General features: G+C 37.3%; 1 protein-coding gene and 1 long non-coding RNA gene across 3 annotated transcripts; one reads left to right on the top strand and one right to left on the bottom strand.

Annotated features, from left to right (window-relative positions):
- Window positions 1–591: 591 nt before the first annotated feature.
- LOC135428787 (uncharacterized) lies at window positions 592–16,585 on the bottom strand. Of its 2 annotated transcripts, XM_064682892.1 has the most exons (11): window positions 15,894–16,585; window positions 15,744–15,827; window positions 15,532–15,645; window positions 14,312–14,508; window positions 14,130–14,250; window positions 13,932–14,066; window positions 13,469–13,600; window positions 12,965–13,108; window positions 10,200–10,774; window positions 8,743–8,909; window positions 592–992 (listed from the first exon to the last, which is right to left on the bottom strand). In XM_064682892.1, the coding sequence occupies exons 1-11, from the start codon at window positions 16,299–16,301 to the stop codon at window positions 922–924; spliced, it is 2,148 nt and encodes a 715-aa protein (XP_064538962.1). In that variant the 5' UTR covers window positions 16,302–16,585; the 3' UTR covers window positions 592–921. The 2 variants fall into 2 exon arrangements, with proteins under 2 accessions (XP_064538962.1, XP_064538970.1); XM_064682900.1 differs by lacking the exon at window positions 15,532–15,645.
- A 7,854-nt stretch (window positions 16,586–24,439) lies between these two features.
- LOC135429250 (uncharacterized) lies at window positions 24,440–25,112 on the top strand. Its single transcript, XR_010436390.1, has 3 exons — window positions 24,440–24,481; window positions 24,540–24,795; window positions 24,856–25,112. It is a non-coding gene; the product is annotated as an uncharacterized LOC135429250 (long non-coding RNA).
- The last annotated feature ends 1,800 nt before the right edge of the window (window positions 25,113–26,912 follow it).

The following is a 26,912-nucleotide window of genomic DNA, read 5'->3' as shown; positions in this document are numbered from 1 at the left end:
TTTGGTTCCTTCGCACTCTTAATGCCTTCATTTTGTGCGCCCTTTAGCTGTTAGAGCAGATCATGTTGCCACATTTATTCACGTGGCAGGCAGCTGTAAATCTGTAAAACCTATTACACGGAATGCATTAGGCTGCATAAATATCTGCTGACTGTAACATAATTCAGGGCCTGGCAAAAGACATTACTGGCACACACGCACACACTGTGAAAGGCACAGAATCACACGCGCACATCCACATGCACAGGCCGGAGTCCTTGGAATTATGGCTGATTTTGTGCTGCTGCTGTCTTTTTGCTTCCTGCTTCGACACTTAGCGCTTTTGCTGCGATATGCGCTTGGCTTTCCATTTTTGGCCCAAAAATTCACACACCCAAGAAATTTGCTGCCTTCTTGGCACAGCTCAAAGGGGAAGCAAACGATGTGAGGGATTGAAAATTCCGTTGCTTAAGCTGATTTTTATTTTGCCGGTAGATTAAACAATTCCTTTAAAACTCGCATGTTCAACTAGTTTGTAGGTTGTCAGAATTTAAAGTTTATTTTGAGCTGATGAAAAGTGAGTATGTAGATTACTTTAACAGCAAGCGACAGTTTAATTATACAACCAAATTTATTTTTAAAAGTAAAATTAAATACATTTAATTGTAGTTGAAACTATAAAATAGATGAATGCATTTTATCCCAGGACAGCAACATCAACATCTAACAAGATGAGCGCCGCTCACTTTGGCCGTTTTAGAGGCGGTTGCTCGTTAAAACGTTACCGGAGGCCTCCGCGGGGAGGAAGTGAGTCGACTTGAGACGCCTGATCAATAAGGATCGCGCTGGGTTTACCTTGTAGAAGCAGTCAGCAGCTGTGCCCTATGAGTTACGCCTCCATGGCCTCCATGCGATGTTATTGCGTTTATAGTTATTATCAAATTAATTCAAATCATACATTAGCTTCTCTGCATTGTTCGGTTCCTCGCAGTCAAACGAAGCCATCATGAGCTCTGGAAAAATATGCAAAAAATTGTATTCTTAATTATAAGTCACAAAATAGTTATTATATAATGATCAAGAGAGGCTTTTGCCTTTGTTGGGCTGGTTTAAATAAAACAACGAAAATTTATATGAAAACGTATACGCAGACAGGCTTCGCTAACAAAAATCCATACAAAATAGCATTAAAGTCTTGCGAAAGTATTATATATTTAAAATACTATAAAAGCTACAAGGTATGGGGCATTATATGATATTTTGGACAGGTTTATCATGTTCAAACTTTTCGAGCTTCACTATTCTCAAATATCTGCAAAACCGTAAGGCAAATAAGGGCTAACCTTATTTTCCCGCTGCTTTTTAAAAATGAATTCGTTTTAATAATAGAATACAAGACACTTTCTCATATACACTACATAGCTGCTCTAATAGTCCAATATATATATTAAGTTGGTTAAACGGTCAACACGCGCTGCTTGAACCGAGCTGATTATGGACGCCCTATGCCCTGTTGCCCTGTTGCCCTGTTGCCTTGCGGTCAAGTGTTGAGCAGACGGAACCCAAGAGTTTCGTGCAGCTGAGATTGTAACATTTTAATAGAAAAACAAAAGAATGAAAAAACATGGTTTAATAAAGTTACAACAAACTGGCGACTGGCCAAATAAAAAAAAAAAAGGCAGAAGAAAGATGTGTGCCTCGAGTGCGTTGTGCGTTGTACCCTCTGTGTGTGTGTGTGTGTGTGTGTGTGTGTGTGCGTTGAGTGTTATGCGGCAAAATGTGGCAGCCATGTCCAATTCACACCATGAGACCATTAAAATTCTAGAATGATGCACAGCGCCTGCTTGTTGGTCAGCGTTTGGTCAACAGATGTGTTCTTGACTTGCCACAGAATGCCACTGGGCATCCTGGTCCTGTGCCTTTCTTTGGCCCTCTGTCCCCGTCCCTGTCCCCGTCCGTGTCCCGGCGTGTTTATAGGATTTGAGCCCGCATTTTAGTATGCTCGAGCACAACAAAAAAATACACACGCACATGGAACGAACATTTTTGAAGTCCTAGCTAAAAAGAAGAAAAAAAAAGGTTTCCCATTGTTTGTGAAAGGATTAAAGCGTGGGTTATGGTATCCACTTTTTCCTTGTTCACTTTTAATAGAGTCGTGTGGGTAAATATTTGTGCACCTCCTTCGTGCGATGAGGATTTGGCCTAGTCTGGTTGCCGCTCGGGTTTTGTACCATGTACACCACATCCTGTGTGCTCTTGACGAATATTTTGAGTGCTGAGCCTAACAAGCGGCTATGAGGAGAGTCAACAGCAAGTCGAAAAAATTAAAAAAAATTTTTTAATTTTTTATCAGCTCTATCCTGAGCCCGCAGTCCCTGGGACCGCAGCTTGATTGCTGTGCAGATGCCAATAAAGTGCTGACGATTTTTGATTAGGAATTGTCCAAAAATGCACAAACTGATTGACAGGGATTTCAATTGTCAATTGTTTCTATTCGAATTTTTGAGACAATCGCTTGAATAAAGCACATTTTTGTATTCGAATTTGAGCAAAAATAATTCTGTCGAGTGTGTGAAGCAAGAAAAATTTGTTTGAATTTAAAGTCCAAATGTAGGCAATTTAAATCTAGTACAGTTCTTGAAATCTTCTACGCTGATTAGAAGAAATATCGTAATATTGTTTAAGTTAAACAATAACAATTTTTTTATATTTTTATTTCATATATATTTTGTTCCCGTATAAACCCAAAGATTTTCAGAAGAGCAAGTTTTTTTTGAATATTGTAAAGTAGATCTCTCCATCTATGGCTCAACCTATGCGTTATATCGTTTGTAACGAGCGAAAGAGAAAAAGTCATAGATAAATGTTAATTTGATAATTAGAAATGGCGTCTGACCTGTGGTCGCCGTAAATAGCTTTCCCTAAGGCGACCGGAGCTCAGATCTTTCTTTTACATTCTGTCCACCGTGGAAAAAGGTTGACTCATAGTAAGAAGTGCGCCTATTTACAGAGAGAGTGCGCTTAACCTCAGAGAAAAAGTATTTTCTTCTTGAAGAATATTTATAATACAAGTGATTGCCAAAAAAAAACAAAAAAACTCTAAGTATCGGTGAACCATTAATTGAAAAAACTAAATTCAAAAAGTGCCAGACCTAATCAGGGGTTAGTTTTAATCTAAAGTCTAAATACCAATTTTGTCTCAATCTGTCTATTGCAGGTATGGCGCCTATTAATATTATCATAAATATATTAGAATGAGATATTACATTATTTCGGCTTTCTGCAATTAGTAGCGGCAATAATTTCTTTTTCAACTGCCAAAACCCAAAATATGCAGAACACCTGTAATTGCCTTCATTAATTAGCCTTGACGCAAATAGCTAAATCAGCTGAGCCCAGCTTTATCATTTTCTTTCGTTCTCTCTCGCCTGCTCGAAAATGGGAGTTCGAAAGAGGAATTTGGGAGAGACGATCGCCGTCGCCGAAACTCAAAAAATCAGTTGGAAATCGTTCCCTGGTGGCTGACGTCGTCAAAAGCAGCTGCATTTAACTTTGTCGCGCATTAATTTTCGCTACATACAAGCGAACCGGCATTTTTTTCCTTTTTTTTTATTAAGTGAAGTGTTAGTTTTTTTTAATCTGAAGAATGGTTAGCTCAGCTAACAGAAAAGTGTAAATTTTGATAAGTGTGAACACCATGGGCGTAGCTAAGTCGCCTTAAGCGCATAATTTAAATATTGCGATAATTATGTGTGAGTTTTCATGCTTGTTCGGCAAAAGAATGTAACCGCATGGTTAAAACTGTAATTCTTCGTTTTTTTCTTTAACTCCGTTTTTATTGCCTTGCCCTACATATTCTTTCCTTTGGCCTATATTCTCCTTCTCTCTTTCCATGCTCCGAAATTCGGATCGCCATAGTGCTGGTGAGAGGCAAATTTTTAAGTAATTCGAAGAGCAATGATCGAATAGAAAGAGCGAGAATACAAGTCACTTGAAGTTCAAGAAAAAAGTTTTTATCAAGTGCCTTCTTTTTTTTCTAATTTTTTTTTCTGTGCAGCTCGAAGTCAATTTTTTTTACAGCAGATCATCGCACATTACATCGATGGAAGCGCTTTCGGAGATGGAGTGAATGCACGTAAGTGAAGTAAACCTCTTAAATTTCTATATTTAGCTTCCTTCAATTTCATGAGTTAAAGAGAATGGCCTAATAAAAAGAAAAAAAAATTTGAATAAGCCCCGTTAAAGAGCAAAAGAATCGTTAAAGAGGAAATATTAAGAGAGCAACCGAGTTCAATTGAGCGTTAATTCTTTTACTTCAGTAGCATTACAATTTTAACAGATTAAATGAATTTTTGCCGCATAAAAAATAAAATTTTTTTCTTTATCATTTTGTCATAGATCAAATCAGAGCCTCATCTATTAAGAAATCCTTTATCTATATATATTATAATTTTTTTTTCATTTTTTTCTTTTTCCTAGTATTAAGAATTTATAATGCCTTAACAAAATTTCCGCTATTCCCCACAAAAATCAATATTTGTAACGAAATTATAATTATGTGCTAATTTGCCGTGTTTATATTGAAGCTATGCGTCGTCGGAATGTTAGGATAATTTAATTTGGGTTGTTTTAGGGATCACCGACCAATTGTCTGGTCAAGCGGCCCCGGTGATCATGGTAGGGTGGGGAACAGCTGCCGCATTGACACCAGCGCAGTGTAATAGCAACAACAACAGCTATTGTCCCTAGATCAATCTATTACACTTTAACTCTTTAACTTTAACTCTTTAACTCTTTAACACTTACATACGCTGTATGTTACATGCTGTATCTATTCCAGAGAAGCTAATTTTATTTTCATATGTATTAAGCTCAGTTATCTCCTTAGCCTGTGAAGATAATAATTAGACCTAAGCCTCTGCTTTCTGCCACTTAATTGCTTTGTCCCGATTCGCAAGTCACAATGAATACCAGATTAATGAATAGCTCATATACATAAATATATATACATTTATGCGGGAATGTATTTGTCTTGCTTCTAATGCCATGAAGTGCCATGGGCGTGTGTCTAATGAGCACAATTGATATAACAAACATTCATATATGCATTGCATAAATTAGTAAAATTAAACTTGAATCTCCTTTTTGTCAGCCTGTTTGTTGTTGCATGGGCCGAAAATTCCTTGGCCTGTTTGCTCTGTGGCCTCTGTCCGACTTCTGCATGAATAATGGCTACCATATTTGGATAACAAAGTACAATTGATTGGATGATTTTAATGAAAATTTAACTCGGCTGCACTAAGTGTGCCGACCTTTCTGGCTGAGTGTTAAATGGCTTCTGCCCTTGGCAGGCCATTTGTTGTGTGAATAAAATTGTCATACAAATTGGCATTAAATTTTGCACATTTAACATGGCCTCAAGGCAGCAACTCACACACGCACACTCGGGAAGTATCTAAATTGTAGTTGAGAATTTCATAAGTGCAGATACAATACTTGAATATTTCAATTTAAAATTCCTTACGTAGTTAAGGCAAATACACATTATTCATTTTTCTCACCAACGTTTTGCTGATTCATTTTGTTCAGCTCTGGTATTTGCTAAATTCATTTAGTTTTCACAGACCTCGTGCTGAAATGGTTTTCTGTCCCTGGACATACATATATATATGTTATATATATGCAGCCTTCTATAAGGCTGGCAGGCTGGTTGACATTAAACAATGCGGGGTTTGAGCCTGTCTGTGTGCGCAGGATATGTGCCGGCACGTCCGACTTTAACGCCCTTCAGACTGACATTTGTTACAACATGAGGCAGGGCAAGGGTTTGACCGGAGAAAGCGTCATCATTGCCTTCATGTGGCATCCCAACATATGCTGGGAGCTGATAGAATAACGCTTGTCTGCTTTTTTGTGGTACAAATATACTTTTGAGAATTTAATTAAATTTGTAATTCAAAGAAAAAGATTGTCTTGTACTCCTGTAATATTTTGACTTGGAGACAAATCCTAAAATGTGCTTTATGGTCCGCGATATCCTAGAATTATGCACTTGGCTACCTTAAACCACTTAATGCTTGTCAATATGCCCAGGCAAATCCTTGAAGCTAAGCGCTGCATTTTCAAAATTCCAGAGCTGTGCAAATTACTTAGATAACAACGAAAAATGACTTGACTGGAAAAACATTTATTTATAGCGAGCAGCAGCCAGGCAAAAAGTGCACTAAACGTGACAGGAGGAAGTTTTTGAGACTTCTTTTGCATTTCACGATGTTGACGTTGCCTTCAAGTTGAGCGAAACTTCTAAGTTAAAGGACACTTTTGAGTTTTGCGGTTCGAAAGGAAACTGATTTAGAAGTTCCTGTGGATAGCTGGACCAAAAAACTTAATGCCGGAAAATAAATGCGATAGATGGAAATAAGTTTTTGATGTCAACAATTTGGGAAAAAATGTGCACTGCGTTTGGCAAGCTAATTTTAGTTTTAAAAGCTACGATTCAACATTACAATTTAATTAATTATAATTGGATATTGTGTATTATTGAGAAGAGCATCTAGATAAGATAGATTGGTATCAAGTATGTCTTTTATACATATTTTAGAGCTTGACAAGAAATTTCTCAATCTAATATGTCAATATTTGGAATACACGCGAGATTTCTTACGGAAAAATTAAGAATAAAATATAAATATGTATATTTTTGTTTACTCGATATATTATTTTGCACAAACTGAGATTGTGAATATGTGAATAGCTTAAAAGAAGTTTTAACAAAAACCATTTAAAGTTCTTCGTGTATCATCCATTGCTGATTAGCTTTCTTGATTCGAAGCACATTATTCAACTGTTCGGTAAAGTTTTTTATCTTCTTGCCTCACATTTACCGAAGGAGGTGTATGAAAAAAAACCTAACCCATAAGTTTATAAATTGCATTCACCTCACATTAAGCTGCACATCAAGCGTTTTAATAAACTTTTGGGCGACATGTTAAGACTCAGTTGCAGCTGAGGCTCTATTTGAAGAGAAAGAGAAAAAATAAAAATCTGAACTGAGCCATAACTTTTCATTCTTTTCCTTGGCGCTGGCAGGATGCGTTTTTGCTCCAAAGACAACATTTTTTTTTGCCTCTTTTTTTACGATTTTGTTGTTTGTCGCCAGCGGCAAAAGCCTTCAAAGTATCTTAAGCTTCCTGGGTTTATAATGAGTTCGGTCTATGTGGACCTTTCATTTCAGCACTATGGCACTATTTTTGTTTCTCTCACTTTTGATGTCGTCACTGCCGCATTCATGCTCCGCTCTTCACCCCGGCCAAATGCCGCTGCAGAGCAGTGTTTGTGTGTGTGCACAACCCGTGAAAAATATCTCAATGTGCAGGGTGTGCTGACAGCTCAAAGAAGGATTTAAAAACTTTTTTGCGGTCTGGCAGCACTGCACATGGTGTAACTTCTTGTAGGTGTTGTTGTCGTCGCTTCTATGGTGAATCGCTTTATTTCCGTATCCTGCAGCATGCGCTGAAGGACTTGTTGTTTTTTCTTCCACCTTGCAAGTGTTTGTGCATTTATTTTCGCCAAGGACAGTTGGGATATAAACTTTAAGCGCGTGTATGGGAATTATTGATAGCTTAACTGTTAAATTCATGGTGAATCGTTTATTTCTCAATTTAAATTTTAAATACTGCTTAAAAATAAATTGCACCAATTTTATTTTTCTTAGATATTTATGTAAAAGTTAAATAGATTAGCCCTTGCAAAGTTACATAAGACCAAATATTCGTCTTTCGGGCAACGAGGCGAAAATGAATTGTTGTTAAAAAGGGGGACAGGCTGTTAAGCGGGCAAAAATGTGTGCATAAATGTAGCCCTTCGTGGGCATAAAGTGTATTTCTGGCATTTTATTGCGGTTATTCATTCAAATTAATTAGTAACAAATTGCTTGGCGCTGGTGCAAAAGGGATAGAGAATCATTGCCTTGGATTTTATAATGGTTCCCACAACTCTTTGCGAGCTTAAAGAGCATGAAAATTTATTTCACAATTTCCTTGCAATTAATTTAAATAGTTTCTCTCTTTTGCACCAATTAGTAGATCTGCGATGAGAGAAATGAAGTTACGAGTGCACTCGTAAGTAGAAATGACTGCGAGTTGAATTCTATTTCAATGGGTCTTGCCATAAACGGAAAATACGCACGATGCGAAACGATACGATGCGATACTAGTGTGAAAATATATTCGTGCTTCGCGTTGTTCATGTAAGGCGTGTTGAGTTATGCCCTTACCAATTTCTATGATGAAAGCAAACACGGCACGCGCAAAAACTCTAATTATATGCGACAGCGTGTAGAGTATTTTGCTAGCTTAGGTCTCTGGTTTTCATTTTAATTGCCCCCGCTTGTGGAATAATGCCCAATGTGTGCTGTGCCAGCTGCAGTGCATTTAATTTTTCATTTAAAAAATGTAAGTAGCACGAATACACAGACTCACACCCACGACCCACACACACACACTCACACACACACACACATGTTCATTCACAGAGGCACTTGAAGTCATTGCCAGTTGGCCGAGGTGCACTTTAAGTTTCCACCGAACAAACAAACAAACACTAAAATGGCCGACTTGAGCCAGTGAAAAATGTGCAAAATGCGATAAAGCACGTGGAAAGTGCAAAGAAAAAAAATGTGCAAAAATACAATAAATAAATATATATAGAAAGGAAGTCTCTCGGCAGCGCCTAGCGCAAAGTTTAACTTGCAATATTACTTACCCGCTTCGCCAAGTTTTGTAGTTCGCTGCATATGGGTGCAGAAGTGCTCGTACTCGCCGCTAGATGGCCCCTGTGTCGTTTTCATTGCCTGCATGTGCTTGGTGAACGCGCCAACAATGGCCGCCATTCGATCGAAGGCAATCACATTGATGTGGCCATTTTGTAAACTGCAAGTAGTAGAAGAGGGGGGTAACAGTTGTTGCAAATAATGTGCTATAAAAGGCGAAACGGTTAGCGGACTGTTCACTGCGAGTCGGCCCGCTAAAATATGCACGGCTCCAATTTAATGCATATTTCACTCTCCTATGCAGTGCAGCTATTAAAATCAGTGGCTGCTCGGTAATTGTGGGTTCGAATGCGCAATTTATGTTCACGCATCATGTCGAATGCACGATTTGTGATGCGCTTGAGCTTGGGAATGAATTTGCTGTTGGCCAACTAAATTGTTCCACAAAATTCAATATTCCAGTTAATGAATATCGCACATCTTCAATGTGAACTGAGCTCGACTAAATTTGATTGACGAGTGTGTAAAAATTAGTGTATTGTTTAAACTTGAAGTGGGACTTTATTTCGGCTTTCAATGGGAACTTTTATTAAAAATTGAACATCTATCCGACAGCTGATGGGCTTGTGGTTTTTTTGTAAAAGCCGTGTACAAATTGCAATGATTCATAGGTGTAATTAATGTGCTATTAACTCTGCTCCAACAATTTTGAAACAATTTGAAATTAATTTTCGTTGACATTTTCGCCTATTTTGTATTTGTGAGGACTAAATTTTGTGCAAATAGTGTAAAAAATTTGGGTTTTATTTGTGGGTAAATGTTGAGTGTTTCCTTTTTGTGAAATTTTCAGCTTTAAAGGGGTTAATCGAATAATCGTGGGTTGTGCCTGTTCATATTTCAAAGGGCATGCAGTTTAGAATTTTTTTTTTTATTTAATCGTTTATTTATTAATAGTGTTAACGAAATTTGTTGGATTAGGCAAGAGTAGCCCAATGCGGTTTATTCTTCACGCTGATTTTTATTGATTGCAGCTATATATACATATAACAAGATATTTATGACCATTTATTCAACTTTTTATTGTGCGCTTTTTACCATGCAATAAGTTAATTTTTTACGATTAAATAAGAATAAATAAATAATTTGCGCAGGGGCCATATGCATGCATGATTAATATGCATGATCATGTTTTCATCCGTGTCATTTACACTTGAAAATATTTCAAACATGATTATTTATTTTTCCACTCTGTGGTTAATTAAATAAAAGCAACACTTCATATGGAACCAGTCAAGTTTGTGCATACAACGTGACGTATGCGAAATATTAATCATTCAATTCGTTGGCAAAAAAGAGGCTATTCAGTTTTTTGTAGTTTTATTTTTGCAGACTTTTCGTTTAATTGAATCAATGTGAGGAACAGGTAAAGTGGCATATATGAAAAACTCACCGCTGCAAACAGTTTTCTCGTTCGGCCAGTGCCAATTTAACAATATCCGCAAACACTGGAATAACAACCCAATCATTGGGCTTGCCACAAATAGTTGCTGTTGTTGTCGTTGTTGTTGTTGTTGTTGTTATTGGTGGTATTCCTGTGGCTGTGGCTGCTTCCACAGTGTTGCTGCCAGACGCTGGCACCTCTAACGTTGGCTTCTCCAATAATGTTGGCATTGCATTGAAACCGGATATGCCTGTTATGCCAACTGGCTGCCCAGTGGCACTTGTCGAAGGCTGCTCATCCAAATCTTCTAGGGCAGTGGATGGTGAGGATGCTGTTGCTGTTGTTGTTGTTGTTGCTGTTGCTGCTGCTGGTACTTCTACTACTACTGCTGCTGCTGCTGCAGATGATGTTGATGATGAGTTTTCCGTTATCGATGATGATGCGGCCTTAGGCTGCTTATCAGTCTTTAGACTATGCTGCTGCTCATTGAGAACAATTGCCTGCTTCTGCCATAAATGTCCGTGTCCTTCGGCATGCCGTTGCATGCAATCCAATTGTTGACATGTCACTTGCAATTTGCTCCACTGTAATAAAATGGAAATACGTACATAAATGAACAGTCTGTCAACATGTGACTAGTGTGTGTACTGTGTGTGTGTGTGTGTGTGTGTGTGTGTGTGTGTGTGCGCGCTGTGTTCCATCCAAATGGAAAATATCTTTAATTCGTTTTATTTTTGTTATTTGTGCCTTGTTTCGGCGCGCTGTAAAAGTTTATGGTTTTGTTTTTGCGCCAGTTTTATGTCTGTAATTTGCGCTTAAGCTTTCTATCGCATTTTATGGTGCGACATTTGGCATTTGCCTTAGATAAGATTTTAATTTGGATATTCTTAAATGGGACAATAATTACAGGAAATGTAAAGTTCAAATTTAGTATAAAAGGCAATCTTTATATCCTTTTCAATTTATTTTATTTACATCATTTTAATCGCTATTTTGCAACTTATCTGTTTTGTTTAGAAACTATTTTAACGGCCTATAGACTTGATTTCAATTACTCGCTAGCGAAGGTTTTATGCGACTTTAATCAAAAATGTGCATGCACCAGAATTTTTGGGTGTAATTTTTATGTTCTATGCTGACATATTTATGGTTATTTCCTAGTCATAAACATTTCAGTAGACACGCAACTGCAAAAAATATGACAACAATAACAAAAAAAAAAAAAAATTGCCATACAATGCATAAACCACGCGCCCCCTGCTGTTACAAAAACCTTGCGTAGGTCTGTGAATTTATGCAATTCCGTTTAATTTTTTCATGCAACCATTTTTTGTTCGTCCTTTGTGCATTGTGCAATTTACTCTTTTCAAACAACAATAACAACCAAAAAAGGTGAAATGAAAAGAATTCTCAACCTGCATTGCATAATGAATAAAATATAAGCCAAAAGGCATTTAAAGTATCAAAAGTTGAGGCAAGTTAATTCCTCAATTCCAACAGAAGAGTGTTAAAAGAGGACCCAGCACAAAGAAAGGGCATCCATTAACTAATTACAAAAAATTGTTATGAAAACTAGCTTCATTTTCCACTGAATGAATAGTGAGCGTCGAATCCCCTATTCAAGCATTTGCGGGCGAGATGCCAAGTATATAAAAACACAAAAAAATAAAACAAAAAGGAAAAATATAATTTTGATAAAAAATGTGCCAACGCAGCGTGGGCTGATGGTATTGCGGTTACTTGGGCGTGGTTATCCTTTTTTCCTATTCTTTTCCTATTTATTTGCTTTTATAACTGATGGCCTGCAGTTACATAAATTCAGATATAAATTATGTCTTTTGTAATTTTTTTCTTATATTTAATTTGTGATTTCAAGAAAGAATGCTCCCATCAATTGCGTTAGCAAGCGGAAATGCGGAATGATGTTACATCAGGAAGAAATTGTTAAGCGAGCAACTCTTGGAATTAAATTTCAGCGCAGCGAACAATGCTTGCAATCAACAATCATTTTGAACTGAAAGTTAAGCTTGAGAGTTTTCTAGCTGCTCAGCTATTATTTTTTGGGAAAGATTTGTCATATTATTGATGTGCCATAATTGCACACGAATTTATCTTTTGGTTGAAAATAAAATGAGAGTTTACAAAATATTTCTTCCTTAAAAACAGGCATTGGTTCTTATACATTTTTGTTAGCCTAGATCTAGGTTCTTCACCAAGCTTCAGCCCGTATAGAATTTAAGTTTTCTCGTGGATGGATTCTGTGAATATGTCGCAAATGATTTTTCGTAAGAAATTTTGAATATAAATTTGAACGCGAAAAGTCACCCTCCAAAACATTGACCCACATACATACCTAGGAGGAATAGAAAGTGTGATACACCTCTCAAATGAATTTACACAAAGATCTTTGAAAAGGATTTTGAGGCCGATCCGAAGGTAACAGAAAAGTTTTATACAATTGTTAATCATGATTTTTCCACACTTGCGGGTGGAATTTCCCAAAACCCCTTCTCAGCATGAACCTCATAAGGTACATACAATACAATTTCCTATCTCTTTGGGCTTAGGCTGTGCGCTGATCATCAATCAGTAAGTCAGTCAGTCAATCAGTCAATCAGTCAGTCATGACAAACATATTTATAGAGAGATTATTTTAAATAAATAATCCTCTTACTTTTGATTATTTAAAATATAAATATGCTCAGCTATTATTATTATTTATTATTAAAACATTATTCAATTAATTATATCTTTGATTTGGGTACTTCACTCACCGTTATTTTGAGTCTGGCTATGGCCGGCGATTCGAGTGATTCCAAGATTGCCGTGGCACTGTTGTAGTTGCCCACAAGGAGACAATATTGGGCGACCCCACTCCAGAGCTCCACTGTTCTGCTACGGTCTTCAATTCCGGTGCACTGAAAATCAAGTTGTCAGATGTTGTTTGCATATGGAAGTTAGTTGGACGGCATTACAATAGAATATGCGGACCACGTGACTTTACTAAAACTTTAACGAGTCGCTTACACGGCCAACTGACAAACTGTCGATGGGGAAAGTTACGAGCAGCATAAATTATATGCCAGCTCGTCCTATTTGACTATGCAAACACATGCGGCACATGCGTCGGTCGGACCATCAAGGGACACGTAGCTCTGCATATTTGACAAGCATGGGATTTTAATTCAATCCGCAGGGTCTAAGGCATCATTCGTTACGTTTAACTTGGCCGACCTGGACGCGTGACACAGAGCATGGAGGGTTGGCAATAAGCTCACCTGCAGTATCTCATTGCAGACAAACAGACGCAGACGTGCCGACCAGTCCAGATACGTTTCCAGATTGCAGGTCTTCTTTGGATCCTGGGCGCCCGGTGGTCCACCCGATGATATAGGTTGGTCCCATTTCTTCTGCGGGTGTGAGACGAAGGGTCGAGACAATTTGTTGTTTTAATCATGTGAGGCATTCAATTGGCATAGCTAATGAAGCTGCCTGTGCTTATATTAAAATCATATTCGTATCGAGGGGTATTACTTTTAGTCATTATCATCTAATTTTATAAATTTAATCTTAAGCCCTGTATCTGCGATGTTGTATCTTATCTAATGTGCGTCATATATTAAACTATAATAAATTATACAAATTATGTTCATTTAAAATGCCTCTCGAATCGAATATTGTACTCTTTAGAATACTCGATACTAAAAGTAATTAAAGGGTATTTCCCACTCTCCTGCTCACCTGCTTGTCCAGGAGCACCATGCTGCTGCACTGCACAAACTCCTCTGGTCCAATGTGCTTGGCCAATTTCTTTTCCAGTCGACACAATATTTGCGCATATTGAGTGGCTGTTGGGCTGTTGATTGGTGCAACGAGCTGAGGCAAAGAACACCATCAAGTTGATAATGCTAATTATGTGGGGGAATCAGCAGAGCTCACCTTATCGTTGTTGGTCTGGCAGGCACGCAGATCGGCCTCGTGTTGTTCTAAATCAGTCAAGCGTTGAAGTAAGGCACTTAGTACTTGGGAGACAACGACTTCCAAATGCGAATCGGAACATCTGCAATTTTCAATTGGCTCGGTTACAAGTTGAGAGTTCAACTAGTTGGGTTTGCATTTACCTAGCAACGATATGTTTTACATGGCTCATCATGCGCTCGTCACGATAATCGTACGGAAACTTTTGCGTCCACTCGGCCAGGAGGGCAACTAATGTCTCCAAGCACTGGCCATCGGCAACCGCTGCCAACAGTTTGCCGAGCAACTCATGGGGTCGCAAGAACAGACGTGATGATAATAAGAATGAGAACAGAAATTCCTGCAATAGATAAACACAAGTGCGAGATTAGTGTAACTCAAATAAACCCACAGCCAGAAGTGGAATTCCCTTAGCCTTATGACACACAATGGGTGGGAGAAAAGTATTCCATTAGCTTCATTTGTTGGCTATTGCCCCGGCTGAAGGGCTACGCGTTGTCAATTCGCTTGCAACGAACTAATTATTTTTGCTCTTTCTGCTTGTGGTTTTTTCCTTGCCACAGGAATGTCGCTCCCTCTCACTCTCCCTTTCTCTCATTCTCTGTATCTGTCTCTGTCTGTCACTATGCTCTTTGTTCATTGGATTATATGCTTATCTGCCTTGGACTGTTTTATAGGGTTGAACACTATCTGCTCTTTGTTTTTGGTGTTCGCTTGTGCCAACAAATTAGATTTTTGGCTAGGCTTGTGCTTTAAGATTTTTTTTTTTTAAGTTTGGGTGACTTATTATGGACTAGCTCTCTTAAAGAAAACATTAACTTGGGTGACCTGGGTAAGAAAATGTAAAATATAAAAAACTTTAAATCAAGCATTTTGTTCATTAGTTCGATTTTTGCTAAATTGCCCCAATTAAATTTTAGACAATTTTTACTTTTGCCATAAAGTATATAAATTGTAACCATAAATAATTATAAATATATTATATATTTATTTAAATATTCGCTGTATTTTTCAATTCAGTCGTAAATCGCGTTTTGAAGAAAGTTTTACTGCATGTTTGCTATCGCGATAGATAATATTTATAAAAATCATTCAACGAACAAAAGCGTTTGAAAATATAGCCTATAACGAACCACATATATTTTTGCAGCTGTTATGATACCTGAGACTTAAGTCTGAAACTCTACATTGTTAATTATTCTCCTTGAAATATATTGATAATTGTATTAATTAATATTCTTATTAAATAATAAGATAGGATAGGATAGGAGGATAGGGCATGATCGGATTATCAAAACAGCCCGTGCTTTGAGGACTGCAATATATTCAATTTTCATTTTGTGATTTAAATTATTTTTCTTACCTTATCTAAATCAATGACATTTTTGGGATTGAGCACCTCAGGGAATGAGTCTATTGGGCCGGAAACTATTTTACCATTTATGTACATGATGCCGCCGGAACCCAAAACAGAGCTCTGCAAACAAATTGTCAATAAATATTCCGAAAATTAATGCAAAAGATAAAACAATTTACAAATGATACGCAACAGTGAACATAATTTTGATAAATTACCTCAAAGCTGATATCACATAGACTGCGTTTGTGCGTATTTTTGGGGACATCATATTGAACAGGATCGTCCTTTGTTGCGAGCGGCTGCAGATGTAAATTAATCATAAATTATAAATAGGTTGAATCACGGGATTTCTATTATATTGCCACCTTAAAATGCTGTAATCCCAGTTCCAAATCATGTGCGTTTAGCTGCTCTGCGCTGTGACGACGTCGCAGGCGCATGCCCTCGTTGGCAAATCCCAGCTCCAGTCCAAGGATGCCAGGCTGTGCTGCTTCCGTAATCGAGTTGCTGGCATTGAGTAGGAAAATGCCCACATCCGGCTGAGGTGTCGCATCCAGCTCGAGCCCACAGTAAACGTCATCGGCGCTAGTCTCGCTATCGGAGCTGCTCTCCTGGCATCTGCTGCGTCTTCTGCTCCGGTGACGCTGTCGATGGCGGCGGCATTTGTCCTTATCGCGATCCCGTTGACCGCGCGACTTTTGCAGCACGGTTTGCTTGCAACGCGTGCCGCAGACAATGGCTGATATCTTACTGGCATAAAAGTACATCGCCATGTGTCACGTTCTGGTTGCCGCCCGTAGCACGGTCATGTGTGTTTGGGGTACCTGGCTCTAGCTGAGAATTGGGTTGTGCGATGTGCGTGTTTAATGCACAATCACGCCCTGAACAGCTGGAAGGCTGTCGATGCTGGAATTTGGAATGCAGGTAATGCTATCTTCCACTGCACGTAGCTAAAATTCGTCAGGTGCGTGCGAAATCACATTTCATTTGCGTCGAGCACACATTTTTAAGTTGAACATTTCTCCAGTTCCTGAAAAAGATCCAAAATCGTGTCTTTAAAAAATTTGCAGCAGCTTATGACTCGCTGACGCGGCAACAAGTCAGCACTGCGGTCAATCGGAGCACATTACTCATACGTCGTGTGGCTCATAAAAACACGCACTCACACACACACACAGAAGCACACGCCAGCAAGCACTGAGTAAATCACATCCGTTAGGCTAGGACTATTATCCCTTTGGGGCCACTTGGCACTCATCAAGCCACAGATTTCTCCGAAGTACGTGTGTGTGCGCGTGTAAGTGTGTGCGCCATCAATAAGGGCGGAACTTTTGGGGGTGGACAGCCTTTCAATTCAATGTTTTGCCATCAGCTTTGCCCGATAGGAATCATTGAATCTCTGCCGATGTCCGGAAATCTGCTTCAAAAAAAAACACATCGTTTCACATGGACACATTTATAGTTCAACTGTGTGTATCTTCCATGTTTATGAACAAATTAAAGTGTGTTCAACTTTAGCTTGTATGTTGCCATAAATGTTATTACTTGGCATAAATGAAATATATTTCTTTAATTAACAACCAATGCAAGTAAGCTTAATAAAAATTTATTATAAATATAAAAAGAGATAGCTCATAAAAAAACTTATTGATAATTGGAAAATACAGAAAAACTATTAAGATATTAATGCGTGTAATCCTTAGATTAGATCTGAATACACAAACGCTTCGCACAACCTTCACCTGCACGCAATAAAAATCACCTGCGCACAAAAGCCACCCGTTCTATGACATATTTCATAATATATTCATAAGCTTGGGCATGAGTGTATTCAGAAAATGAACACGTGCGACTGGCAGTACATATTTATTTATGGCTTATATGTTTTTTACATATTATTTACGCTCACACCTGTCCACCTGCTTATTCAAATGCACTGCTGATAAGTAAAATCAAATACAGATTTTCATATTCAAGTGATTCGAGCGGCAGGAGGTAAAAACTTGATTCGTTTTGATAGATTAAGTACAGAAGGGCTTTAACGTCAAGTCAGCCATAAATTAGCGAATATCTAAGTCAAATTTGGTGTCGCAGCACAAACAAACTATTTATTAGAAGTAGCTATTTATAACTTTTATCAGAATCAACTTGTGAACAGCTCTGACTGGATTGTTAAAAAATAAAATAAATGGTTTGTCTAAATGTGTAAGGATATAATGGAAAAAACAGTTGTTGCTTGGATATACTTCCAACTTTATCTACATCTATATATTTACACATTTACATATTGTGTAGCCTACATTTCGGGGCTGGACATTCTGAGGCTCAAGCGAGCACATAACTCATGATATGATATGTGCCATAAGCTTGTATACGTTACGCTGGGCACGCTGCCAAACTTTCCCCTTTTCCGGTTCGCAAAAAAAAAAGATTGGCAATAAAATAAATCTTATGACAGAAACTTATTAAAATTCCAATCATGCTTACGGCGAACTGCGTGCTCAACATGTCGTGAGCCTGAAAAACAGGCGGGGTTAAGAAAATATATACATTGCTTGGCAGATTCTGTCGCAGGGCATGTTTTCAATTTGAATATTGACAACGCACTTGTCCAGCATTAAGGCAGATAATCCCATCTCAACTCATTTCAATATTTTCTCGTTCGGCTGCACAACAAAACAAAGATATATATATTGGCCTGACACATTTGATGCTGTTTCAACGCCTTCGGCATTGTCTACACTTTTATGCCCGAGAGCACGGAAAATATCAATCAATTATATATTGTGTGTATATTATCTGACACCACTTGTCCAGCCCAAATCGTAGGAGCGTACATAATTGGGGGCAAATGGCAGTGGGCGTGGCCTTGCCAATTCAGTGAAAGTCTGAAGCATATTTGTTGCAAATGACTTCGCCGTGACTATATAAATATTAGATAAGCTCCGTTAGTCAACATTTTCGCTGAGTTATGTGTATGTCTGCATGGACAAGTTTTTTTTCAGCAGAATTTCTGTGCCTACTTTACCATTGATTGGACGTGTGTGCGATATTTGCGTTGGCTATAAAAATATTTATTAAAGCTCTGGTTGCATGTCAGCCAGATTTTTTTCAACTTTCTATGTTGTTTGATGTTGAAAAATGCATAATAAAATGAAAGAGAAATGTGCTTGCATAGTGTTTGTTTTAATCGGAGTATTTATTTGTAGCCAATTGACAGCAATAATAAATTAATTGAATTTGATCAAGTTAAATCGATTTATTGTTGAATAACATTTTAATTCGAATGCGTTTTTTCCATTACCACATTACATTTCTGAATAATAACTCGAATCATATTTTGTGGACCACAAAAATACGTTAAGTATTGACTATTTACTAATATTTCAACAATGCAATGTGTAAAAAATATTCAAATTTTAAATTTCCTATCATATATAAAAATGAGATACAAAATGCAAACTTTTGATTGAACATTTTCGATTTTTATCTCCAAACTTGTGCCAAACATCAACAAGAAATCATTATGGTTGTCAAGAACGACAGCAGCTGTTGTAAATATCTTAAATCTATTAGCATAAAGAGTGAAGCTGATGAAAGTGAACTTATGCTGACGATGTTGTGAACAAGCAGAGCAGCAACTGCGTCAACAAACAACAACAATCAGTAAACACAAGATAATAACAACAAATTACGTAATTTTTCTTAGAAAATGTAGGAGGAAGAAAAACTTTTTCCAGAAATAAAACATAAATGTATTTGTTTTTCAACTTGAGCTATGCAATTCTTCTCCTTTGACTGCTTGCACTTTTTGAGAACGTTGTTGACAAAAGATTTTCATGTCATATTTGACATAGAAGTGTATCTGTTTCATGATTTCTTGGATTTCTTTTAAATAAAATAATGCCTGTGATTGGTCGTAGCGCAATCTGTTTACACTTTTGCAGTTTAAAGAAAATCGGGCCACACATTTTGTTGATACTCATATATTTTTTGGGGTTTCCGCTTTGTCGGCACTCGTATTTGTTGTGCTTTCCGCTCTGTCGATTATCTGCATTTGCTGTGTCTCACATTTTACTTGACTTTATGTTCCACTTGATTTTATTTGTGTTGCTAACTTTTTGTCCTTTTTCTTAGCCTTTTTTTTTGTTTTATATTTATTTGCCAAATGTTTTCTATTTTTCATTTGATTTTTACTTATTTCAATCCGGTTGTACCCACTTTTATTTCATATCAGGTGCAGTTTGTCTAAGTTGTTGAAACAATGCGTACAACAGTTTTTGATAAGAGACACAGAAAGTCGCCCTCGCTTATGCGATCGACAATTAAAACAATCATTTTGTCACCCTTGTTGCCAACTCAACAACTAAAATGTTTGCTGCTTGTTTGTTTGTACAAGTCCTTGACAATCATCATTTGAATTAGATTTAATTAGCATTTTTTGTTTGTTTTTCTTTGTCTTGGCACTCGAGGGAGAAATTAAGTGCTAATAAAAGTTAAAAAGTTCTATAAGTTTCATTGACTTTGTCTAGTTCTCATTTTATTCAAATTCTTGTAAGAATTTTGGGCTTTAAGGCGTAAGCGGAATGTACCTTTAACTACATTTTACAGTTTGTCCCTGACACATTTCTTGATGCGACGGCTACCTTTACAGCTTGGCCAACAAATTTTATAAGGCACAGTTAAAACGGTTGCCAATTTTACCTATCCAATAAAAGCGCACAGAAAAGACAAAATTAAAATTTAACTTGACTTGCGAAACGTGAAATATATCAAAAACAAATTTACAATATATTTCTTTTAATTTCAATTTGTCACTTAATTGAAATATTTTTTTATTTTTGCACTTGTTTTCGGCTTTTTGTATAAATATGAATTGTAAGGCCCATATTTGCAGCACTAAATTCTATATTCGAAAATAATAATAAATATAAGGCTGTGCCCAAGAACAACAGCCTAACAAATTTTTCTAATTTATGCACAAGCATTCACGAAAACATTCAAAGATATCATTAATAATGCCAAAAGTATATAATATTTGTGTATCGATATAAATTGATTTTCTTCGATTTATAAAACAAATTCCCATTTCACAGTAGCTGGATTCCATATCTTTATATATATGCGAGCGAAATGCGCCATACGGGGCGTATGCGTATTTATTGAAGATAATACGGTTTAATCGCATGTTGCATACTTACTGGCGCAAGCGGTTGGAATGAGCCTTTTTTTTTTAAATTATTTTTATTGTTGTCTCAATTGACTCTTGACTGTAGCCGACAGCTGTGCTTTTTATTGCTTTCACTTTTTGAAGACCTTTTAAATATTTTGTATTGTATTTGAAAACCTGAATTCTTCGAATAATTTGTTTCTTATTTCTTCGAACACATATTTGAACATTATATTTTTCACTGATTTACATGATTAGATTGAGATTTACAGCAGCTTCTGCCTTCTCTTAGCAAGTTTTAGTCGCGTTGATTAACCTTTTTTTATTTACAAATTTTTTAATTACTATTAAATTCTTTCACTCTACAAGCTGAACGCCCCTAAGCAACCGCCAAACGAACCGCACACTTTGAAAGTCGACAATGAACTAAATTTGGCATATCTGTTGTAGCTGCTTATGTAGTTGGAGTGCCCCACATTGGCGTTACAGAATGGTTGCATGCTGCCATATCTGAAGGAAATTCCTCAATATGTATGCGAAACAAGTTGCATACAGCAATTCTCTTGCAACATGTTGCGTGATGAACCAGCCAGAAAGATGTTCGAGACACTTGTGAAGCCTGCATCCGAAGTTTGGCCCAACTATTGTAGCTGCTGTGCCCAACATTGGCTTTTCCTGCTGCCATACTGGGAAATTATCTGAAGGAATTTTCAAATAAGAGATGCCAACAAGTTGCAATACTACATCTGCTTTCTGCTACGTATTGTACATGCTCGAAATACATGTTCGAAATAATAATGGAAAAATGATGAGCATAATAAGTCGACCCATGTCTAAATTTTAACGCTTACAAATTTTGGTAGACACACGTGTGTCTCTTTGTTAAGTAAATAAGCCGTCACAGAAGCCAAGTTTAACCCTGCCAAGTAACTGATATCTTTGTTTACACAACTACGTTGCCAACTGTCTGGCATTGCTTTTTGGCCGACTGGCTGCATTGTTTATTGCCCCAACCAAGCTGTCACATAAAATAGCTTCTATCTAGCTGAATAGGTTTCCCTACTTTCTAAATCTTGTTTTTCATACCCTTGTAGAAGACCTTGCCATGAAATGTTTAACGTGTAGATGGGGACATCTCCGAATCTGTAAGGTATCAGTATCAGATTTGTATCAACAGTTGAGAGGATTTATGTGAACTAGTCTCACGGCTTGAAAGCTATTGCAATCAAACTTCATATAGATCCGTCTTTCTGTACGCAACATCCTATTAACATTGGATGGCTGTATCATATAGCTTTACAGCTTCATTATTATTCTCACAAATCTGAAATAACGTAACCCATATATCTACCAGGGTATTTAATCTTCGACTTGTCGAAATATCCATTCCTCCTTGTTCTTTATTTGATATATATGTTGTAAATCTGGAGTTAAATGACGTAAAGTCTTAGACGCAAAAGTTTATATACAATCAATATGACCAATTTGGGTTTGAATTTAATAACATTTGACACACACGCAATAAGATAGAGACCTTGGAAAATATTTTGTAAGATCGCTATGGAAGCTTTTGTGCAGTTTTCCAAAGTAATAGTTTGCAAAGTTTTAAGAAGTAGTTTTATTTATATCAATTTTATTGTGGATTTCGGAAATTGAGTTCAGTTTAATATAGTTTTTGAAGTTGTCGGAATAATAACGCTAGGCTTAGCGTTCTTTAACACTACGTTTTTAAAACGAAAAAGCTTTATATATAAGTATTTTGCTTGCTTCAAGATTTTGAGCTTTCGATTTAATAGAACCTTTGTAGAACTTTAAAGATTCTTAGATTTGAAATTGATTTAAAAATTGTTTATAAAAACGAGTTGAGATTAATTTTGAGGTCTGTGTTTTTTATTGAACAAAAACATTATTTAAGTAATAGACTTTAGGGCTAGATTGTTAAACATTTATTTTTTTGCTTTTCAGTGCTTTAGTTTAAGCAATTAAAATCGTCGCCTACTAAGTTTTCTCTCGCCTTAGCTAAACTCTAAAGTGCAGTCATTTGAGGGAGCTGCACATACATATGTTTAATCCCTTGAAAATTCACATGTCACTCGGCTGGGCTGCTGGCGCTCAGATAGCCGATATACGAAGCAATATGCATATAATTTCGATATGTATGTATTCGACTTGCATACCCTGGCACTGTGTCTAATCCAAATTCAATTGCTTAATCCAGCATGACTGGCAGCGACTGGAGAGCGACTTTGAAAGATGGCTGATGGACTGATGGGTTGATGGGTTGATGCTTGGCGGTCCAGTGGGCTTATGTTTCTCCATTGGCAATGCTGCCCCCCAACAAGCTTAACGCATCAGAGCATTTGCTTAAGTTAGCTATTGAATTGCGTAGTTACCTACATATACGAATGTTTACATTAGTATATATGCACACGAAGCACTCTCATATGTCAACATATCATGTTGCAATTCACTTTCGGGCGCTAAGTAAGTTGTACTTGTAGTTTTATCCGTGCGAGAATGCCAAATGGAGCTGGCTAAGATGCTTACATAAAATCACAATGTTGACCCTTTTATTTTGACCAGAGCTGCTCTTTTCTCAAGTTTTATGTGTGCACAGATTTTTTTGTGTGCCTGGAATGGACCCGCCAAACCTAATATTACCCAGCTTCGTCACATTGAGTAGAGGGATATCCTACATTCTGCTTAAAAGTTAAGTTTAATTGACCATAAAATACTTAAGCTGTGAAAAAAATATAACCTCCTAAATGCTAATAGCAAAATTTGTTCTTATTTCGTCAGACTTAGACTGCTGCAGATTTTGATTAATATATCTGTTTATAACCATTGTTTAAAGAATGTGTTAATTATTAAAAGGCTCTGCCATGGTATTTAATCTTACGCATTTCATGAGGCTACTTTGACAGGGCACGCATCTTTGCAAAGAGAGCGCCTGATTTCATTCGGCAGATGCAATGTGGTTTAATTAGCACGGATGACAACGCGTGCCACATTCACAATTATGAGTACCATACTCTTTGTACAATTCTGGGCATTCGGAACGTGCGGACGGCTTTTAAAACATATTTTCAATTAGCGCCGCGACTGTCATCTGGCGCACAAGCAGCCAATAAGAGCTTGACAAATAGCGCACGTCTGTAAACAAACCAAATGCCAGCCGAATTTCATTTTTTTAATGAAGTCCTTTTTTGTCTGCTTTGATAAGGGGTATACATTTTCTCATAAGCATAGCCACACACATACGCGAGCACGTGCATCCGCCACAGGCATTGACAAAAGCGCCAACTCACATATCCTGGCTTAAACATTGCAACCTCTTGGTAACTGAAAAACGCGTTGAACATTTTGGTTGTACTTTGTCATCAACATTTCAGTATTTTCCATTGTCACAAACAATGATGCAGCGAAAATTCATTTAAGATTTGACAAATATTTTTGTGTTTCATGAATATTTCATTATTTGAATTTCATTCAAAGTTGATTTCATTTTCATAGCTGCATCCACTCTTAGGCGATTAAAAAGGAGAAGTGGATAGCAATTTCGAGTTCGAAAGCATGGCTAGAGCTGCGTCGATTTAACCAAGTCTATTCAACTGTTTGATTATCAATAGAACCTAACTGCTTTCAGCTTTCTGCAAGTTGACTTTCGTTTCAACGTTAATCTGTTGTTGGATTGAGTCGCACAATTGTTTTGATTATGTCATTTGAAAAATCAGCAGCAAAGAAAATATTTACAATTAATTCTACATATGTTTCCTTATCCAGGTAATTTAATTTTATTTAAATAGAAAACAAGTATAAAAGCAACTGAATTTGCATTTAGTTAAAGTTGGTTCAAAATTGTGAAAGACAGAATGCGTTTGGCTGTGAGCACAATATATCTGGCTTTCTGGATGGTACACTTGGGGTCAGAAAATGGACATGCCGATGAGAGCCATTTGGAGTTCCCGCCACGAAGTCCAAATTATGATCACAATATTTTTCATCAGCGACAGTTCAATGCATCTGAAAATATTACAGATGCATTCAATTACGGTATTGAAGAGACGACCTGGAGATTACAGGCCGAGTTGAGACGGGTACCAGCTTAATGCCATCATTTTTCAGCAATCATAAATTAACTTATACAATTTCGTTAGGTAAAGCTCGAGTTGATAAGTAGATTATGCGGAAAGCCTGGCAGGAAATGTCGAAATATTGCGGATTGTTGCTCATTAAACTGCACACAGCGGCCTAGAAGGTGTGTGTAAAATTATTTTTAGGTTTTCGGATATTAATAATTCAATTTTATATAATTTAATAATATTGAAAACAACAACATAACAGTTTGCATCTATTTGTTTATTAATTGCAAACTGGCAGTCAAATTTATAAAATAAATCAGATTAATGATAAAGGTGGCTGTATGTTTATGTTACGACCATAATTTATGCACAAAAAACAAGTAAAGTTGCCAAGAGCATAACAAAAGGCGTGCGAGTAGAACTAAGTTTAGGAAACATAATTAAGTATACGCCATGTGCTGCCAAAGCAAAGTGTTAAATTCTCACTACAATACTACATTGTGGATAAACTTACGGTCAGCTGTCACCAGTGTGACTTATTTCAGGTATAGCAAGTGAAAGAATGCAAAGCAAAAATGGTTAATGTCATTCTTCATTTGCCAAGCGGAAATTGTGTGCAAATCAAGTTTTACGACCGCAGGGAAACGAACATTGAAAGCCAGCCACAATGGACACAATGGGACAGGGCTGCCGGCGAATGCTAATCAAGACAGGTCTGACCCGAAAATGCATATATATTATAGTATAATGGAAAAGCAGCGGAAAGTAGATGAAAATTGTAAAAACAGCTGCTGCAGATGGATTTGAGTGTAACATACTCATATTTCAATTGTGCGCCAGTTCTGGCAACAGTTTTATAAATTAATAACAATAATTTATACACAGTGGCAACTACAGCAAATCATAATAAATTCAGGAAAACTTTCAACATCCACAACTAGAACTACAATTACAACAACAATAAGTTGCATTCGGGTCCTAAGTCGACAATTCTCTCCCGCCGTGCTGCTGCTGCCTGATTTTGCATGTAAATTTATAACCAGCCCCCAGCTTGCCATTGCTTGGGGTTGGCTCTGTGTGAAAAAACTTGTTTATGAAACACGCTCGGGCGAAAAATGAGCGCTAGAGTTTGTTGTTATTTTTTTTTGTACCCCACTGATGTTGCCACAATAACAACACGTAAATCTGGCACCAGCTGACAAGTAGTGAATTTCTCTTGTTATGCGCCACTCAGCACCATGGCGTAGCTCAAAAGTTGCACAGCCAGCCCAGCCACACCCGGACCAGGCGCAATCCCATCCATTGAAATATTAATGCTAATGGCTAGAGGGAAACATTTGCTGATTGTGTTCTCCAGCTTGAGTTTTGTGCGGTGTCAGGGCCCAATGCCAGCTATGACGAGTTTTCCAATAAATTAATGAATCTTGCAAAAGCTGTTGCAGTTGCAAGCAATTTCCGGAAAGCATGCCAAGAATCGACAGCCAAAGAAGATATACAACAAAGTGCAAGGCAAGTTGTGCATGCCAAAGTGGTTCACATAATTTCTAATATGCCAGAAAATGTTCATGGAAAAGTTTTTCAAAGCTGCAGCATCCATACGAATGAATGCGAGATAACGGATCAATCATAATATGCACAAAAATTCATCAGTTTTACAAATTTAAAGCTCAATTTGATAAGATTTTTGGATAAAAGGGAACTTTATATTTGGCTTTGCACTGTGCAAAACATTTTACGATTCGACACAAGCTGTAAGTATTTTTGAACATTTGAATTTATGTGAAATGTTATGCAAATGCAAACATTTTGCTTTTCCCTGCTTCGGTTTGCCACAATAATTGACCAAAATTGCAAATTTCAGTTCTGGCTAAAAACCTGGTGTCTTAAAGAGCGTAACAATTTAGTTGTCGACTGGTATGAACGGCTGGTTACCCTAGCTTGCTGGACCGACAATAATATGAGAAGAGCTGTTAATGAGTGGAATTGCAATTAGTGGTAACGAGGAAGCAGTCAGTGTGAAATTAAAATCAGTAAGTGAGCTTTGGGAGATAAATGAATGGGATGACGGGTCAACACGTGAATCCTCTGCTCCGCACTGGAGACCATAGTTCCCTAATGCCCTTTAAGCTTAT

The sequence above is a fragment of the Drosophila montana genome, unplaced genomic scaffold (genome assembly GCF_035044405.1).
Source record: "Drosophila montana isolate Dmon_TW-CO22-7 unplaced genomic scaffold, ASM3504440v1 contig_1409_1, whole genome shotgun sequence".
In the NCBI taxonomy this organism is placed as follows: domain Eukaryota; kingdom Metazoa; phylum Arthropoda; class Insecta; order Diptera; family Drosophilidae; genus Drosophila; species Drosophila montana.
The sequence above is the reverse complement of the archived record's forward strand: the minus strand, read 5'-3'. Positions and strand labels throughout refer to the sequence as shown.

Excerpts from the sequence above, each read along its gene's own strand:
- LOC135428787 (XM_064682892.1), bottom strand. The coding sequence starts at position 16,301 with ATGGCGATGTACTTTTATGCCAGTAAGATATCAGCCATTGTCTGCGGC. Across the intron at positions 15,828-15,893 it reads TGGGATTACAGCATTTTAAG|CCGCTCGCAACAAAGGACGA; the intron begins GTGGCAATATAA and ends TTACATCTGCAG. Across the intron at positions 14,509-15,531 it reads ATGTCATTGATTTAGATAAG|GAATTTCTGTTCTCATTCTT; the intron begins GTAAGAAAAATA and ends TATCTATTGCAG.